General features: G+C 24.4%; 1 protein-coding gene across 1 annotated transcript; it reads left to right on the top strand.

Annotated features, from left to right (window-relative positions):
* The first annotated feature begins 150 nt into the window (after positions 1–150).
* LOC145832712 (protein FAM50A-like) lies at positions 151–13,726 on the top strand. Its single transcript, XM_082940025.1, has 11 exons — positions 151–283; positions 2,789–2,873; positions 3,410–3,497; positions 5,885–5,985; positions 8,222–8,307; positions 10,294–10,360; positions 11,316–11,377; positions 12,129–12,213; positions 12,770–12,936; positions 13,085–13,195; positions 13,423–13,726. Exons 1-11 carry the CDS (start codon positions 173–175, stop codon positions 13,435–13,437), a joined length of 978 nt encoding a protein of 325 aa, XP_082796151.1. The 5' UTR covers positions 151–172; the 3' UTR covers positions 13,438–13,726.
* Positions 13,727–19,443: the final 5,717 nt, after the last annotated feature.

Below are 19,443 nucleotides of genomic sequence, written 5' to 3' on the forward strand. Positions count from 1 at the left end.
TTAAACGTTTTTTATTTCATTAGTGGTTATTTTTTTTGTATATGTGCAACTACTTTTTAATAGAACATTTTATTTTTTTATTTATTTAATGCAGTAATGGGTGTTAGTACTTAAACTTTTACTTAAAAGCAAAATGTTGTTGCTAGGAACTTAAAATTTATCAAAAAAAACTATGGCTCAATATAAAGGTGCAGCTAGTGAAGCAAACAGAGCTATGCAGATGCAAAAGCGTCGGGATAAAGCAAAAAACCAAATGGAAGAATTAAAAGCTAAAATAGTTAATGTAAATTGAATAATATTACATTGTAATTTTTTCAATACAAGATTAAGTTATTTAGAACTATGAAATAATATAACTTTTTTTTTAATATTGCTTTTCATAAAATGCTATTTTTTGACCAAAATACTAAATTCTGTTTCAATTGTCTAAAATAACTACTAAGGTTTAATTTACATTGTTTAATAACTAACTATTCTTGGTAAATTTTTAGTTATTAAACAATAAAAATTTTAAAATTGAGGTAAATCTTTTATGACAAGTTATTCAGTTTCTTTTTTTCTGATCATGTTTGTTTTTTATCTTATATAATTAGGGTTATCAACTAGGTATTTTTAGACCTAATTTAAAGAAGTTGTATGATGTTACAAAAACTAATACAAATATTGAGTATCAAATATTTAAAGCAAAAAAGTTATTAGTTTTTATTGGTAGCAATTAGTACTTTAGTGATTGTAAAATTTTTCTTAAAAAAGTATTAAGCAAGTTAAAATATACTTAAATAAAAGTTGAAAATACATATAGTTTTCACTAAATAGTTTGATGTTTAATTTTTTAAAGTAAACTCAGGGTAATTTGAGACTTATAAAAATTATATGAAGTTAATTTAATTTTATGTATAATTATTTTTTTAGATATTATTTAGCTTTTTTCTAAACTTTTGATTATAAAATATTTTTTTAATAAGATGCTGAAGTTAACTATCAGCTTAGTAAATTCCAAAACAATTAATATCCTGCCTCTTAAAAAGATTTCAGCCTTTAGAAAGTATTTAATTAAATTTACTAAACAATGTATTTAAGAAAAATGAGTTACATAAAAAATTAATTTCAAATATTACTTTGTATAAAGTTGTGTAAACTGACAAAATAATAAATAGTTTAACAGCTCAACACAAACATATAAAATATTATTCCTTAAAGTAAGTGTATCTACCAATAATCTTTTCTGGAAAAGACATTAAAAGGTATTCAAATAATGTGTAACTCAATAACCAAAAGGTTCTTTGTGCACCATGTTGTAGGACCAAATATTTAAAGTCCTTTTTTTCATTCAATAAACTATACTTACTATTGAAATTTTGTCAAACTTTAAAATTGGAAAAAACTCTTTGCAAAGTATTTTTTCTTTTAATTTTACAGGGTTGCCACTTTACCTGGAATCCTGGAAAAACCTGGAAATTGACAATTTAAGCAAAAAAAACACCTGGAATTTTGAACTAAAATCACTACAAAAACCTGGAATTTTAACAATTTTCACATGTTCAATAGTAAAATTTTGATTTTAATCAAAAAATCTATCATATAAACAAAAAAAAATTGTCATCATCAAAAATGTTTTATTAAAAAACATATTTAAATTAGCTTTACAGTATCTTTTCAATCATTTTATACTATTTAACACAGTTTCTTACCTTAAACATAACTTTAAACTACAAATAGACCCAAAAATGTGTATTTTTAAAAACCTGGAAGAAATATTTGAAAAAAGGAGTGGCAACCCTGATTTCAGCTAATTATTTTGTAATATAAATGTCATAATTACAGGTATACTGTTCTAGATTACAACTTCTCAAAAATAGTTAAAAAAATGTCCTTTCTTATGCTTAGATTTTTTTTTCAGGATTTCCGCACAAAAAGGCTATTCAGTATAATTCAGGTTAGTTTGAAATTCTTGAAAAGCTCAGGCTAATTTGGATATTTTTCCTAAATTTAAGACTAATTTTTAATGACTTTTTAACTAAAACTTTTTCTTAAAAGTTGTTTTCCTAACAAGTCCTTTGGTTATAATTTAAGTATTTTTAGATATTTTAGCTTGATTAACAGTGTTTTTTTTTGATAGATCTCCGGCAAACTTTGGCTAGTCTTGAGATGTTTTAAAAATCTAAAATTGTGTCTAAGCTAGTTAGGATTTTATTTTGAGAAACTAAGGCTAGTTTTAAGAATTAAAAATCCAGTCTAGTTTTTTTGTTTAGTTATAAAAAAATTGAGTTGGTTCAGTTTTAAATATGTTTAAACTTTATAAAAAAAACTCAGGTTTTGATATTTTATTTTTGTTTATTTTGACCATTAAGAAAATTTCACCACCTTGCTACTAGCTTTTATAAATGTAACTAAGGTATTTTATGCTGCCTTTTAAGTGTGAAAGAATAAGGCAACAATAGAAGCATTAGTAGTTAAAGTTTAGATTACTAAAGTATTTCATATATTTAACATATACTACTAGTAACTAATTAGCTTTTAAACCATTTTTTTATACTCTAATTATACAAGAATGTTTTATTGATTTATAAAGTTATTTTATAGTTGTATGTATTACTAACTTATTTAAAATATAAATATTAAAAGTTCAATTTCCACCAAAAACTTGAAGTATTCTTAAAACATTTAATTATTAAATTAATTTGTATGTTCAAAGTACAATTCATAATAGTTTTTACATTTATTTGTTTACAAGACATTTTAAAAAAGTTTATGTCCAGTTTTTAAAAATAAATTAACATATAAACAGGAAAATCAAATTAGGTCCAATATAGCTGACAAATTTTCATCACATTATGATCCAACAGAAGCTCAATACAAATCTACAACTGTAGGTAAAAACTATAATTGTATCAAATATGTTATTTAAAAAAACTCATTTTTGAAAAATTATTTTTAATTTAGTTAAATTAGTTCTTGCATATAGTTGATTTTTTTAAAAATATAAAAAAAGTTTTCAATTAAATTTTTAAAATTTTGAAAAGACTCTCTTAGAATTTTATGTTTCATGTTTTAATTTGAAATATAGTTTGTTGAAAGCTGTGTTTTAGTTTTATTGTACTTTTCACGGAAATTAAAAATTTAAATCTCTTTTAGTATCCATTTTTTCTACTGTAAACGTGTCAGGTATGTTTGAAATCGTATTTTATGAGAATTCGATTGCAATAAGCTACTAAATAAATTTTACTATGCTTCCACAATTTTTTAATAAAAAAAGTGCAAGAAAGCAGTGTTTTGTTTTCTTTCTTCAGAAATTTTTGTTCTCAAATCGATGACATGAGTACACAAATGGGCTTTTTTATTTTTCTTAAACCAATGATCACACAATTTTTAAATGTGTGTTCTAGTTATTTGTAAAACTTTTTTAAAGGTCTTCTTACATTGAATCAAATGAAAGAAAAACAAGAACAACTTCAGCTGGAGCGTGAAAAACAAGTTGCAATGAAAAAAATAAACCAGTTAGTTTACTTATAGTTTTATTCATTTTAAATAAAGTTAATGATCAATTGGTATCTATATGAACATGAAATTTTTTAATCTTTAAAAATCCATAAAATATAGAAAAAAAGTTTTCTTCACAATATAATTTACCAATTGTTTTATTTATATCCTTGTTGAGTTATTTTAAATATACATTTTTTAACTAAATAAAACTTTTTTTTGACAAACACTTTATTCAACTAACAGACTCTGCAAAGGTTAACATATGTTAGAAAAATTCATACTAAAAAGTTGTCTACAATGTATTTTAATGTCTTATGATGTATGTCTACTGAAAATTTTCATTTACTATCACGAGCACTAAACAAAAACAAACTAAATTTTCTTTTAAAAAGGCAAAGTTTATTAAATGTTGATGGTCAAATATGAGTCTAGAAACTGCAATATAATTTTATAATTTAATTTGATGTTATTTTAGGAATAAATCATTATTGATGTAGTGCTAAAATTTAAGTTACAAAAACTGCAAGTAAAAGTTGTAGTAGGCCCTACATCAGCCAAAATTAGCTATGAATGATGTGCTTAAAAATATTCATGTACAAATTGCACTAAACTAAAACAAACGCAGTGATGCAACAAAATTATAAATTTTGAGAGATTGTTTTTACTCTGATATCTTTGTCTACCTAGGTTTCTTGAAGTTGCGTTTTTCTGTTTTTTTTGGTATTTTGTGGATAAAATAACACCACTTAGAAACCTTCTTCCACTTATCAATGCTGGCGCCCTTAAAACGTAGTGGTAGACCATATTGGTTGTATCTGCAACAACCAACTTGCTGTACAACAGAGACTTTTGAATTCGTACATTGCCCACCCTCAAAACCTGATCAAGTGTGTGCTGGTTGAGGGTATATAGTATGTAGTGATGTAGACATGAACGTTTCAAGACTTCCTCCATGGTGATCTTAAGTTATTAACTAGTTTTTAGGAAATTATATAGGCATTGTAAGTGTAAGGTTTTGATTATTCTCATGCACACTAGACACAAGTACACATTTTGCTACCATATATCAGAATATTGTTTTTATCAGGCTTCATACGCGTCAGGCCAAGTTGACTAATCTTATTTTTTATGAAAATATTGGCAAAATGTCTGTTTATCTATCTTTCTCTGAATAGATAAAAAGTTTAATTTTTTTAGTATTATTATAGTGATGTTAAAAAATGTTCTTCTATTTGTTTACAATTTAAGGTTTATAATCTATTTTTCTAAATGCTTACAAAATTAGACTTGAACCAATTTTTCAACAGTTTTACAAAGTGCTATTTAAAAAAAGAGTTTCTTCTTGAAAACGATTTTGTTAAATATTTTAAAACTTATTTAAAAAAAAAAAGTTTGTATTGCTCCAAATACTTTTTTTATTTACTAAGGTAGTGTAATGTATGAATAAGTAAAAAATATCTACAAAAATAAAACGAAAAAAAAAGGTTTAGTTAGCAGATTAAGTTAACAATAACTTATTATAAAATTAACTGTTTTCATTTAAAACAAACATATTAATTCAAACAAACAAAATAGATACAGTAACTATATCTGAGACTGCTAATGCCAACAAAAGATTAAAACTTATTACAAAAGCTCTATATGAATGTTTTTATTTTGAAATAATGTTTTATAAAATTATAATTGCAATAACTCATGTTTATTTTTCTAGCTTATAAGTAATACTTAAGAAACTTCAGCACAGTTATTTTTTTTAATTTCGAAATGAATAGAGAAATAAAAGGTAGAATTTTTGGATAAGACTGCTGCTTCTTCACACACTTTGTCTACTGCATCCTTTATTACTTTACCTTTAGTTAAGCAGTTTTAAGGTTCTCGGTTATGACTCAGTTGTTTTATGTTAGCCAGTAAACACACCAAAAACTGTCGGAATACAGGAATTTATGTTAAGATTCAAAACTAATTAGTAATTTTTTTATCGTTTGTTAATGTTATAGATTCTTAATGATAACTATTGTAAAAGGAATTCATAATTTTTTGTATAAATAAAAACCAAATGAGATTTTTAAAGTCAACAAAACATTAATCTTTTATTATTTAATTAAAACTTTGTTAACTGGACAAAAACAGCTAAAATAAATTTAAAACGAGAAGAAAACATGATTTATTGCATATATAATTAAATATAGATTAAATCTTTGAATAAACATTATACTTGAAAATTGACGAGCTTTTGTAAACTTTTATGAAAGAAGCTTTATTAGTATCAAGAATTTATTAATTAACAAATTCTTATAAAGAGTAAGAAGTCTAGTATAGTTTTTTTTTTATAAATATGAAATGAAAACCAATGTGTATTATAACATTAGTACAAAAATTAATCTAAACATGAAATTAACAGAAAGAACACAAAAAAAAATAAAAAGAAAGAAAAAAGAAAACAGCAAGGTGCTTTGTCGTTTAATTTTGATGAAGGGTTAGAAGATGTTGAAGATAATAAAGGTTAAATATCTTATTGTGTGTTTTAAGTTTAGTAAGGTATTTTACGTAAGTACGAACAGGTGTAAAAAAATATTTACTTTAAACTATACATACTAGTAGAAACTAGAATCAGATTGCTTTAATTTACAATACTTATAATGCATATGTTTCTCTTTTTATAATGTGCCACTTAAAAAACGTTTTTTTTTAATTTTTATTTGTAAACATGCTTAAGATAAATTTTAGGAACGTTTGAAATGATTAAATAAATCTAATTTGTTAGAATAATTAGTTTCTCATTAATTGTTTTAACTTTAAAATAAAGTTTTAACTCTTTACATTTTTTAATTACTAAATATTTTTTATTTTTCGTTATAGAATCATTGTTGTAACTTTCGACAAAATTAAATTTTTAACCATTTGATTGTATGTTTATAGAACAACTCCTTATTTTAGTACATTAAGTTTATTTATAAACGATGAACATTATGTGAATTATTACGTCTAATAATGAAATACATTATAATGAAGTACATAAATCAACAATTTTTTTTTACCTTTTTTTATTTGTACATAACATAATTGAACTTTTTTTTAAACTTAAAGATGTAAAAGATTATTTATTAGTTTAGTCAAAATAGTTTTTAAATTTCCAACGAATAAAATTAATTTAGACTTGTGTATACTAAAGTTAAAGTTATGTAATTATAAGGCGTGGATGTTTGAAAAATCTATAAAATACTTTTTCATTATATATTAAGAACTCTACAATGATTTAAATTAAAAATTAAATTAAAATTACACTGATTTATTGAGCTTTCTTTGAAGTTTTTGTTGTTATATTTTTCTATATGTTTAAACTAATTAATTTTAAAGACAAAATAATGTTTAGAAAAATTAATTAGATGAAATAGCATTTATTGATACAGGGTTGCCACTTTACCTGGAAACCTGGAATTTGAGAAATTTTGAAAAAAAACTGGAATTTTTAACAATTTTAACAATTTCAGTAGTAAAATTTCAGTTTGATACAAAAAATCTATCATATTGTAAGATTTTTTTGTGATCATCAAAAAATTTTTCTATTAAAAAACACATTTAAAGTAACTTTCAGTATCTTTTTAATGTTTTTATATTATTTAACACAGTTTCTTACATTAAACTCAACTTAAAACTAAAAATAGACCAAAAAATGTGTACGTTTGAAAACCTGGAAAAAATTTTTGAAAAAACGAGTGGCAACCCTGTTGATAGTAGTTTTAATGGGACTTATAAAAAAAAAAATTGAAAGAATTTGCTATAGAAAATGTGTCACTCTATTAGACACCTTCAGTCACAAGTAAGTTTTCCAAGTTAAAACAAAATTAAATGTAATCATTAAGGCTTAAATAAAATTTACAAACTGTATATAAAACTAGTAAAAAATATTAAACCCCTTAGAATTTTGTTAAAAAATACATCAAGGTTTGAAAACTAAAAAAGTATTATATAATACTTTCCTAATTTTTAAACTCTTGGTTTGTGGCGTTTTTTATCTATTTGTTTTTTAATTAACTTAAAGTCCATCTTTTAACTAATAAACAAAGGTTGTACCAGTTTGATTTAAACATTGATGTAGTTTTTTTTTTTAATTACAAGAATTTGATAAAATTTTTAATATCTTATATAGTAAAAAGTTTTTTTATAATGGAATTCTTTGAAAAATATATTTTTGTTTATCACCTTAACCCAAAGTGTAATTGATACACATCAAACCAAAAGTATATAAAAGGTACCTATTAGTTTAAAAGTTATATAGTATAAAGTAACATTTATTAGGGTTGCCAAAAAATCTAGATTCTTGAATAAACCTTGAATTTGACAGTTTAGGTTAAAAAAACCTGGAATTTGAGAATTGAAAAAAAAAAAACTGGAATTTTGATCAACTTTTACGTAGTTAAATTTTAGTAGTAAAATTTGGATTTGACGCAAAAAATCTAGCGTGTAGATAATTTATTTTTTGTCATCATCAAAAGAAAAAATTATTAAAAAAGCACATTTAAAGAAGCTTTAAGATTTCTTTTAAATTTTATTATACTATTTAACACAGTTTTTACCGTGAATTTAGTTTTAAACTAAAAATAGACCCTAAAACGTGTAATTTTAAAAACTTGGAAGAGTTTTTGAAAACCTGGAGAAAATTTTTCAAAATCATTTGGCAACCCTGATTAATATAAACTTCATATTAGCATTAGTATCTTAAACTTACTTTTTTTAGCTGCTTGTAAAAAAGATTTTAAGAAAAAGAAAATGATGAAAAATCCAGATGTCGACACTAGCTTTTTACCAGATAGAGAAAGAGAGGTTGGTGTTTACTTTTTAGCTTAAAAAATAATATAAATCTATTTAGTTAATTCTATGAGAATTTAATAATTTAATAGAAAAAAACTTATGTAATTATTTTTAGTCTAGATTTTGCAAATTCGTAAATTTTAGTTTTTATGTTAATCTAAATGCTAAATTATTTTGATAAACACAAGTTTGTATCTCTTGAAGTTTTTGAATAAATATCTATTTTGAGTAACAAACATGTTTACTTCAAAAAAATTTAAATTATTTAGTTTTTACTTCGTCAATTTTTTACACCCTTGGTATTAATCAGGGTTGTGTTTTCCTCAAGATAAGTCAGACTAGTTTAAACTTTTAGAAAAAACTCAAATGACTTACATATTTACAGGCTGCATCAGACCTGTTTGACATCAGTTATCTTTTGTAATACTCAGGCTAGTTTTGATACCTTGCATAAATCTCAGGCTAGTTTTTTTGAATTTTTTTTGTTCTCAAATTAGTCTCTTTTTTAATAAGTCTTTTTGTCATTATATATGTATTTTTAGATATTTAAGCCTGATTATCAGTATTTTTTTTTTGTATATTTCTCATGAACTAAGCTAGCTTTTGGTCATTCAGACTAACTTTTTTGCTTCAAAGAATAGCAAAACTGATTTAAACAGATACTAAGCATTTTTTTATCTACAAAAAAAAAGTAAATTTCCTGTATTTTTTAAATTAATTATCTTAATTTTTTATATTTGTAAAAACCACCATTTTATTAAATTTTCAAGAATTATGTCAAATATCGAAAAAACTATTTGAAATATCAGTAGTTAAATAAATTAGCTCTGACAATTCTTAAACATAAACTTAAAAGTTTTATAATATAATACTAGATTTCTTAAAAATAAGAAATAGTTTGTTTTCCAGTATTTTTAAATAAAGTTATGCTTTTCCTAAACTAATAAGTTTTAATAATATACTAAATTATATATAAGTCAATATAAAATTTTCCTTGATTTAAAAAACCTACCTATTTTTGTATACATTTATAAACTGCTGGTATGTTTATAAAAATTGAAAAAAAAAAAAAATTTAAAATAATATTTTCAATCATCTTTCGATAATTGGTTTCTCACAAAATAGATACTCTTTTTTAATTTATTTTATACATAAACTTATACTACGTTTTTTTTTTCTTTTAAGTTTTTTAGTTTTACTACCAAGTTTGCCAAGAGTTTCTTGGAAGGTAATTTGTAGGACTTTTTCTTTTGAAAATTCTAGAGTTTAAAAAGATCTTCAATTAACAACATTTAAAAAAATGTACTTGAATTGTATAAAAAAAAGTACTGCATACTTTTACATTTTTTCCTAAATAGTATAGTTATTAAAACGCAAATAAAATTAAAACTTTTTGAGAATAAAACGATAAATTAAAGTCTAAAATAGTATTGAAATTTAATATCAATTAAGAAAAGTTGTATACAGCGGTTCTTCACAAATAAAGCCTTATTTTAGCCTTAGAAAGTCTCTATTTGTGATTTTAATTAAGCTGTTACTATTACTAAACAGTGCACTTTTTTATTTAAATTGTAATACTTATACTTGATAATTCTTACTAGTTTTAAATTACAATAAAAGTAGTTCAATGGAACATTTTCAAATAAGTTAAAGTTGCAAAAGTACTGATAGTCCTTTGAAACTAAATTTATATATTAAAAATTTTTACTTGAGAATGTTTTAACTAAAATAGATCAGATTCAAGTGCTCAAGATAGTTACTAAATAACCCTTAAAATAGTAGCTCGTTATACTGTCACCTAAAAAAGTTACTTTTCGAATATTGCAGCTTAATTACTGTATACTTATAACTACTGCAGTATACTTAATTTCAACTAATATTTAAATTAAAGACTAAAAGTAACATAAATTTGTGCAATATATATTTTATTCTACTGCAGCCAAGCACCATTGAGCTGTTTCACTTTTTATAAAATAAGTTACGGTATTAAAATGTTAGGCAGAAGATAACCGATTACGCGAAAAGTTTCGACAAGAATGGAAACAAGCACAGGAAAACATGAAAAGTAAAATAATTGTATTTATTTTTGTTGTGTATATTTAACTAAGTATCAAAATTGTTTATTTAAAAGCCTTAGTTTTCTACCTAGCTTGTTACGTATTTTATTAATTCAAGTTATACTTTTATCTCTAATACCAGAATTTATAACTTTTAAATTAAAAACAGACGTACCTCTTACATAGATCCATACCTCTTAATGTGAAAAGTTTTAATTAGTTTAAATGAAAATTAACTTTTTAATGTAATAATTTTACATTTAATTAATGTTTTAGTAATAATAAAATTAGTTAATTAGAAATTTGTTATTTGTTCATCATACTCTAGATCAGGATTTCCGAAACTCATTTTCATAAAAGCTCCTTCATAGAAAATTTCAAATAATCACCACTATATATAACATATCGCCTCTTACTATTTAGTTACCCATATACATTTTCGCCGCCTTAATGATAGCCGAAATCGCCTCTAAAGTCATCCTTTGGGAATTCCTTGCTTTTGAGTAACAAATCTCTCACTTTTATACATATAAAATACTACATCAGCCCTCAGCAGCACGAAGTAGAATAAAAATCAAAAATTTTAGAAAATTTTCAATGGTATAAATATCACCTTTTGAAATAGTTATATTTTTATAAAAATTATTTTAGCTATCTTGTCACACGTTATGTTAAGTTTTTTATAAATATTTTAAAAAACATATAAAAACCAATCATTTATGTTTGTCTAATTAGATTCTTACTCAGTTAATAAATATAAACATTTTTTTCCAATAAAACATGATTTACTTCATAATTTAAACAAAATACAATTTTAATTTGTGTTTAGAAAAACTATTTTATTAGGAAAATTTTTTTTAGCTTATTACAGCTTTTTTTAGTTTCTAGTTTCATAAATACTAAAAAGTTTAATTTTTTTTTAAGGTATTTCTAACATTTTGTAAACTTGATTTTATTTTGCAGAAGAAGAAATACAAATTACATACAGTTATTGGGATGGATCTGGTCATAGAAAGAAAATTAAGGTGAAACTTAAAACTTTTTTGTGTGCTTAAGCCAGGGTTTGGTAAACTGCAACCATAAAGCGTAAAAGTGCGACACACAAGCATTTTTTATAATAAATGGGGTAGACCCGCGTAAAATAATATGAGGCCCGCGAGCATGTAAGTTTTTAAAACTTACTACTCACTTTGAAATCTGAAATAAAAAGTAAAAAAGGTCTTAGGTTCAATTCTCGGCATATTTGAAACTTATAAAACATATTTTTGGAATTGAATTGAAGATCATATTTAAAAAGGGTCTCAGGTACAATCTGCAGGAGATTTAAAACTTACACTAAGTTACCTGTGATCTTAGATGAAGAGTATATATAAAAGATCATAGGTATAATTGACGTAGAATTTGAAAGAAGATGATTAAAGTAAAACAACATTTGCAGTCAATGAAGTTTTCATTTTCTAAATTTTGGCCGCGACTTCCAAATAACTACCGACCTCCGGCTTAAACAGTAATTTTCTAGTAAAATTTTAAAATTTTACTGATTCATAAACTTTAAAATAAATGTAATGTTTACCATTTACTTACAATTAATAAGACCGAAAGTTGTATACATTTACAGTTTAGTAACAAAACTTGTTATAAAATTTAAAGTTTTATAAAAGAAGTATATAATTTATGTTTTTATTTTTCCTATTTTGATATCAAAAATACTTGGTCAATATAAAAGTTGAGTAAAGTTTGAATTTTTTATGTTAATCATTATTGTATGTTAAATAGATGGTCAAAGGAAACAGCATTCAACAGTTTTTGATGAAGTGTTTAGAACAATTACGCAGTGAATTTAGCGAATTAAAAAGTGCCGGTTAGTTGTTTTTTATAATTTTTTAATTGAAGCAAAAGTTAAAGTATTTTAAATCTTAAATTTTTTGTACACGATCATTATTTGATAACTTTATTACGATGTATTTTTTAGTTAAAAACATTACTTTTTAAAGCAATTGAAAATTTTTGGGTAAAAATTAAATTTATTTATTACTATTTACTTTTGATTTAGTTTATTTTATCACTTTTTGGTGGACAATAATATTTACATTTTATAATAATTAAGACCATTGTTTTTTACAACTGCGGCCTGTGGAAGACTTTTTTATAATAATTACGGCTCACAAATGTTGGTCTGAAACTTATAAAAGGCTGCCGACCCCTAACGTAGATAGACCATACTACCATATACTGTTAATAGTATTAAATGAAATACATCTTTTAAATTTGTTTTATCGTACTCTGTTTTGGTAAATAAAGGACAAATTATTACTAATGACTTTAAATGGTATTATGTAGATTTATGTATTTAAAATTTAATTTTAATTAATTTAATTAAAATTGTATGAGAGTATTAATTTTTTAATATGCCAAAGGAGTTGAACATTTGATGTATGTGAAAGAGGATCTGATAATGCCTCAGCACTACACATTTTACGACTTCATTATCACGAAAGCTAGAGGGAAGAGTGGACCTTTATTCAATTTCGATGTACATGATGATGTAAGAATGCTTGGTGATGCAACTGTAGAAAAAGATGAGGTTTAATTTTTTGTTTGATATAGTAAAAAGTTAGTACAACCATTTTTGCTAGTATTTAGCTTTCCAAGTTTTTTTAACTCACTTGTTGGCATTAAGTTGTTACAAAAAAAAAAGTTAGTGATGATTATTTCAATTTTTTTTTATACAGTCTCACGCAGGAAAAGTTGTATTAAGGCAATGGTATGAAAAAAACAAACACATTTTCCCGGCTAGTCGTTGGGAACCATTTGACCCTGAAAAAAAATGGAAAAAATTTACAGTTGGTTTTTTTTAATTGTTATAAATTTTTTTAGAACTACAAAATTATATCAACCTGATGAATATTAATACCGATTATATGCATTATTCTACTAAAATTCTTTTAATTTTTATCAAATCCAGTATTGAAGATTTTATTAGTGTATAAAGTATTAGTAGTACTAATAGTACTAGCCATTAACTGAAGTCTGTTTTTTTTTTGTTTTTAACATTCATTGCTTATTTCAGATTAAAGACAAGTGAATTAGAATTACCAGTACAAAAGCTCATTATCTGAGGATAAATTGAGATTCAGTTTTCATAATAGAAATTCAATGTTTTTTTATTGTTATGATTATATTTTCCTAATTAGCAAGCGTTGTTTATTAAAAAAACATGTTTTATTTGCTGTAAAATATTGAGTGTTTTTTCAACAATTGTATGCTAAAACTTTGCATTTATTAAGAATTTTTTTTATGTTTTTCAAACTAGTTTCTAATATTGTTGTAAAAGTCAAAGTTCAATAGTTGCGCTGTTCTTAATAAATTTTATATGCTCAATGTATTTAGTTTTTGTTATATTTTTTTTTAATTCACCCATTTACGTGTTAAAACAAAAAATTATAATTTTTACAACCTCAAAAGTTTGTTTTAAATTAAAAATTTTTATTAAGATTATTTTCTAATAGAAATATGAATGTATTTAAAAGTATAAAATTCTTTTAAATTAAAATATTGTTATTAGTTTTTTTTGTTAAGTAAATTATATGGCTTTTTTTTTGAACAAATTGTAATCAGGATTGCCTGGAATTTGACAATTTAAGCCAGAAAACCTAAAATTTAAGAAATTTTGAAAAAAACCTGGAGTTTTGAACAAAAATCACAAAAAAAAACTTAAGTTTTAAAAGAATTTTACATGGTAGTAAAATTTCGATTTGACACAAAAAATTTATCGTGTAGATAATTTTTTTTGTCTTCATCAAAATAAAATTTATTGAAAAACTCGTTTAAAGAAACTCGTTAATATATCTTTTTAATAAAAAGGCCTCTCGGTCATCGAGTTGCATACCCAACTTAATCAAAATAATAATGAGCTACAAATGAAAACAAAACTGTACAGTCAAAATTTAAACTCTAAAACGAAAGATTTCTTCTCATAAAGTAATTTTCTTCTTATAAATAAGGGTGACTCAAATTTAATAACTATGTTACTTGAAAACTGTAAAGTATATTTCAAGAAAAAATACATAACCTTAATTTTTTACTAATACTGACATTTTCAACTAAAAATTTCATGCAAGTTAGTTAACAAACAGGCTCTCAAAACATACCAATTTGTTATGAAATCAATCAACGATAATATTGGCGAAAGTCTACAGAGCCAAAGCCTGGACTTTTGTATGCCGTTAGACAAGCTCAAGTTAACATAAGGTTCTATCGTTAGACAACAATCGTTCAGTTTCGATCAACTGAGACCGGTCTGTCCTGATTAGGACCCATTAGTCAGTCACAACCTATAAACTTGCAGACATCAATCTAAAAACGGTTTATACATGCAGGCATGAAGCAACCGTTTACTGGTATTGATCAGCGATTTATTATGAAATAACATAGAAATTATAATTTAAGTTTACTTTCTGCTGTTTCCAAGTAGACAACACAATAGTGAAACTACTTTATGTTTACATGTTGTTATGGTATTTGATTGCTGATACTCAAATATTTAACATCTAAAAAAAAGCAAAAATAAATACATTAAAACCAAGTACAACTTCTGATCAAACAACGTTTTCATTGAATAATTAAAAGTTCTTGTTATTCCGAATTTTTATTATGGTTTGCACAGGTTCCAGTAAACCGATCTAAACACGCCCCGATCCCTATCTCCACTCCAAATATAATTATAGTCCATCGTGTACCATTTTGACTAAAATAAAATACTTTTACATTAGTTATTGTAATAAGGTAACATAAAATTATATACAACAAGAGCAAAAAAACGCATTTGAGAAAAAAAAATACATTTTAATTGAGTGAAACAAAATAATTATTATAAAACCAACTTTTCTTAATAATTTAACCTTTAGTTTTGATTCATTTCTGTAAACATTAAATCTAAAATTAATTGTACTTTTAATGGTTGATCTTTTTTTTATCTCTTAAATAAATAAATAACTCAAGTTTCTTTTTTTCACTATGTTTCATCAATTTTCGTCAGGGAAAATAGAATGAAACAGTATAATAAAACATACATATATTACAAAGTTTATACAAATTAGTCAAATAATTAAACACAAATATAATCAACAAAAGTAAGTTTAAAATTAACTTAAAATAGTTTTAACTAATTAAGGCTAAAGTGTAATCAATTTCATTCGTTCTGAATAGTTTAGGTTTGTTTAAATGTAATATTCTACAATATTTGAACATTGTCTCATAAAATTAAAAGTATAAATTTAAAAATTATTTCCACAACTGGGTGTAACAAATTCGCCCTTTGTTATTAAATTGTACTTTTGTTTTCAGCCATTTTTATGTGTTGGCGGTTAATGTTTTTGTGATGTAAGCAGTTTTTTATACTAACTTTGATAGTGCCAACCTCAATCTGAAAACTTCTTTATTACTTTTATTAATGTAAATAAAAAAGATTAAACTATTTATAACTCTGTATCACTTGTATCTAATTCTATAAAAAGTAACTTAGCTCTATATATAAAAGTAATCCGTTAAAATAGGCAAATAAGGTTAAATGGGATTGTTTACAAGGTATTTCAGTACTAGCTTTTTTTTCAATTTTTTTAGTCTTTTGTAGGTATGCTATCAAAATCCACCCGCGTTCAAAATCCACCCGATCAAAATCTACCCGCGTTCAATATCCGCCCGATTTTTTTTATACTTCCTTTATTTATTAACTTATTTTATACATTTTTTGCATTTTTTTATTTATTTTTCACCATAATGTTACCCCTAACCCTAACCCTCGATCGGTAAGCGGTTCTCGAATTTGACTTGGTTTTTTTTGATCGGGTGGATAATGAACGTGTCCCATTAATTACATACAGAGTCATTTACTTAAAAATAATTAAATATTTAATTATTAGAGCTATACAAACATATAAACTCCAAAATGAGCATTACGTAAATTAGTCAACATTATTGTCTTTTTTTTTGCCTAGAAAGGTAGGTTTTCAAATGCTCTTGCGACAATAGCTGTATCGGTCATGCAACTAGACAGCTAAACAAAAGGATCAAAGAACAAAGACCAGATACCCACATTTCACCTTGGTTGTAAAAGTGTGATTTGAATAACTTTAATACCTTTCAATTGTGCTGCTATTTATTACTTCATAAAGTAGATAAGAAAAAAATTTAAACAATCGATTTAAAGTCTTAGAAAGAAACGCTTTAAAAGCTTTAATGGCAGCGCATGCCACTTTAACTTAATATTTAGAAATAATTACTTAACAATAGTTTTAAGTATATAAAAAAAAAAAATTGTTGGTTACAGCTAAGCTATCTTGATATTATTCAGTTAGTACTGTGGCACATATATACGATAATAAGCAGAATAGTACGTATCATTTTTTAAGTTAAGCTGTATTGGTTATATTTTCGAAGACAATAACGTTTTTCAAATACTTATACTAAGAAAACTTGTTAACTCAAAGTTAAAGCTAGTCATAGAGCAGGAAAGATTTCTTTGAAACGTAAAAAAAAGAGAAAAATGACCGTATAGCAAAGTTTAAAATGTTTTATCCTTCTACGTTTTGTAAACTTTGTTGATATTTTGAACTTGATAAACTGAGTTATTTTGAATATGATTAGCACTGCCTCAAAAGTAAAAAATAAAAATTAAATATAGAACGTTTATAGTTTCAAAAAGTTTTGAAGAATAAAATATAAATCGAAAAAAAAGCACAACTTCTCAAAACGAAGACAAGCATTATTTTTTATACTAGACTTTGCTTTGGATCTTTGGACAAATTTCAAAAACTGTATAAAAAATATGTTAACAGTTAAGTAATTACTATTGAATCAAACTTTTTTTCCACTCAAGTTTTTATCTTGTAAAATTATACAAAATTGAATTAATAGCTTGAATTACTTATAAAAATTAAATTTAAAAACATTCAAGATTTATAATTCGACTTTTTAATATAGAGTTCAATACATACTTTAAGTGTCATAAATGTTAAATAACGTTGCTTGTTTTGTTATAAGTCCAAATTGTTGATTATTGATAAACATTTTACTATTGTTTTTTTTTCAATACTATTTTGTTCACAAAAATATATAATAATAAATAAAAGGATTATAGTATAAAGAAGATAGAAAATTTTATTTGATAACTTTAAGTATTTTAATTCTATCTATTTCATAAAGAATTTAGAAATATTTAATATGGTTGAGATTGTACTTATAAAACGTCTTTGTTTGCTAATTAAATACTATTTTACTTCTTTATTTTTTGTTTTTAGTCATGTAAAGTTATTAAATAGTTGTAATTGTTGATAAAAACTAAAGCTAATAATATTATAGCGTGATTTTGTGATTATTTCTAATAAAGAATTTAATAAACATTTTTTGTGTGTAAATTATTTTTTTTTTTTCGATATTTCTTAAATTATAGATAATATTGTACTAGTCTAAAACTTACAGTTTAAAAGTATTGTTAAAATTGTTATTTATCTGTTTAGTTTATATTTAGAACTGTTTTACTCATGAATATTTATTACTAATTTAATTGCCGTATTTAGCTTAGTATTTTTTTAATTTTGCTTTTTTTCAAATCTGTTTTGTGATTTTTTCTTTTTTTGGAAATGGTTTTAAGACTGTTAAAGTTTTTTTTTTTTTTAGCTCATTTTAGTTTTAATTTAAGCATGTGGTGTGGTGTATGACTCGATGACCGAGAGGTATTTTTGTTCATTAAATCCTTAGACCGAATTTTTTGAGCATTTTCCTTTTTTATTCGTTTATGTTAAATAAACTGTACTATTGTTAATATTGTTTATATTGTTACTACTTAGTTGATTATTAAACATTCAAGCTGCTGAGTTGCAACAAAGCTTAAATGATAAACTTGTGATTTGGTATAAATATAAAAAGATAAACTTAAGAGACTTTAGTGTTTGAAAGGAATGTAAAAACTAGTGATACCGGATTCTGTTAGTTTGGAAAGACTTTGTTTTCCGCGATCAGCTTCTTTCAGTTTTATATACTTAAATTATTGAATTTAGCATGAAGTCTGGTATGTTGTTGTTAGAATCCTTTTCAGCACCCTGTTTTATTCACACACTGCAACTGATAATTTAAGATTCATTGTTTTCAGAAAATAACATAAGTGCCAAGGCCAGTCAAACTTTTGGCCACTTTAATCATTCTTCTATAGTTTGCGAGAAACTAAAAAAAAATCAGGTCACTTTAGGTTCATCAGTATCAATGCAAAAAGCCTTGCTATTTGTGCAAGATGTTGAAACAAGGTGGAACTTAATCTACCTTATGCTGAAAAGACTAGAAAAATTAAAAACAAGTGTCTAAAACTACGTGGCTAACAATATATTTAACCCCGAAAATATTCTTACAGCTGATGAATGGAAACTTGTTAACCTCCTTAATGTACTGCTCGAATTTTTTTAAATAGTAACGCTGCAGTTAAGTAAAAACAACTTATTGCTGTTAAGTAAAGTCCTGCTTACTGCAATACTAAAAAAGTTTTTGAATCATAAAGCTAATAGTCCTCCAGGTCAAGGTAGTTCTACAACCTTGGCAGAAAATATAGAAGAGGCTTTCAAAAGAAGGTTTTATACTACTAATAATAGCACACGACAAACTTTTATGATAACGATTTGTTTTTACTCACAACAGCTGTTGATCTACAGTATCGACTTGAATTTTTCCCTGCTAATTTTAAACAGAAGATTGTAAGGGTATTATATTGATAAATAAAAAATCATAGTTATCGTGAGACTGGTTAAAGTGGTCAAGTTCGTCTAGTACCGCCTAATAAACCTAAAGCTCAACTACCTAAAAACGATGTTCCCAAAAAATTGTTTTGTTATGTTCTCCATTTAAATTGAAAACAAGTACAAACACTCACGAAAGTGAGCAAAAAGAATCATTTGATCAATAGATTGAAACAGAAATTAAGTTTTTTGGTTGAAGAAAATTTATCTGGTGAAGAAGTTAAAGAAGCTAAAGTTTTGTTTTGGTGAAAGTCAAACAAAAAAAAAGTACACACATATTGCTAGGTTTGCAAACAAGTAATTTTCGG

Source organism: Thalia democratica, chromosome 3 (genome assembly GCF_965202585.1).
Source record: "Thalia democratica chromosome 3, ktThaDemo2.hap1.1, whole genome shotgun sequence".
Taxonomy (NCBI): Eukaryota; Metazoa; Chordata; class Thaliacea; order Salpida; family Salpidae; genus Thalia; species Thalia democratica.

Excerpts from the sequence above, each read along its gene's own strand:
- LOC145832712 (XM_082940025.1), top strand. The coding sequence starts at position 173 with ATGGCTCAATATAAAGGTGCAGCTAGTGAAGCAAACAGAGCTATGCAG. Across the intron at positions 3,498-5,884 it reads GCAATGAAAAAAATAAACCA|AAAGAACACAAAAAAAAATA; the intron begins GTTAGTTTACTT and ends TGAAATTAACAG. Across the intron at positions 5,986-8,221 it reads AGATGTTGAAGATAATAAAG|CTGCTTGTAAAAAAGATTTT; the intron begins GTTAAATATCTT and ends TACTTTTTTTAG.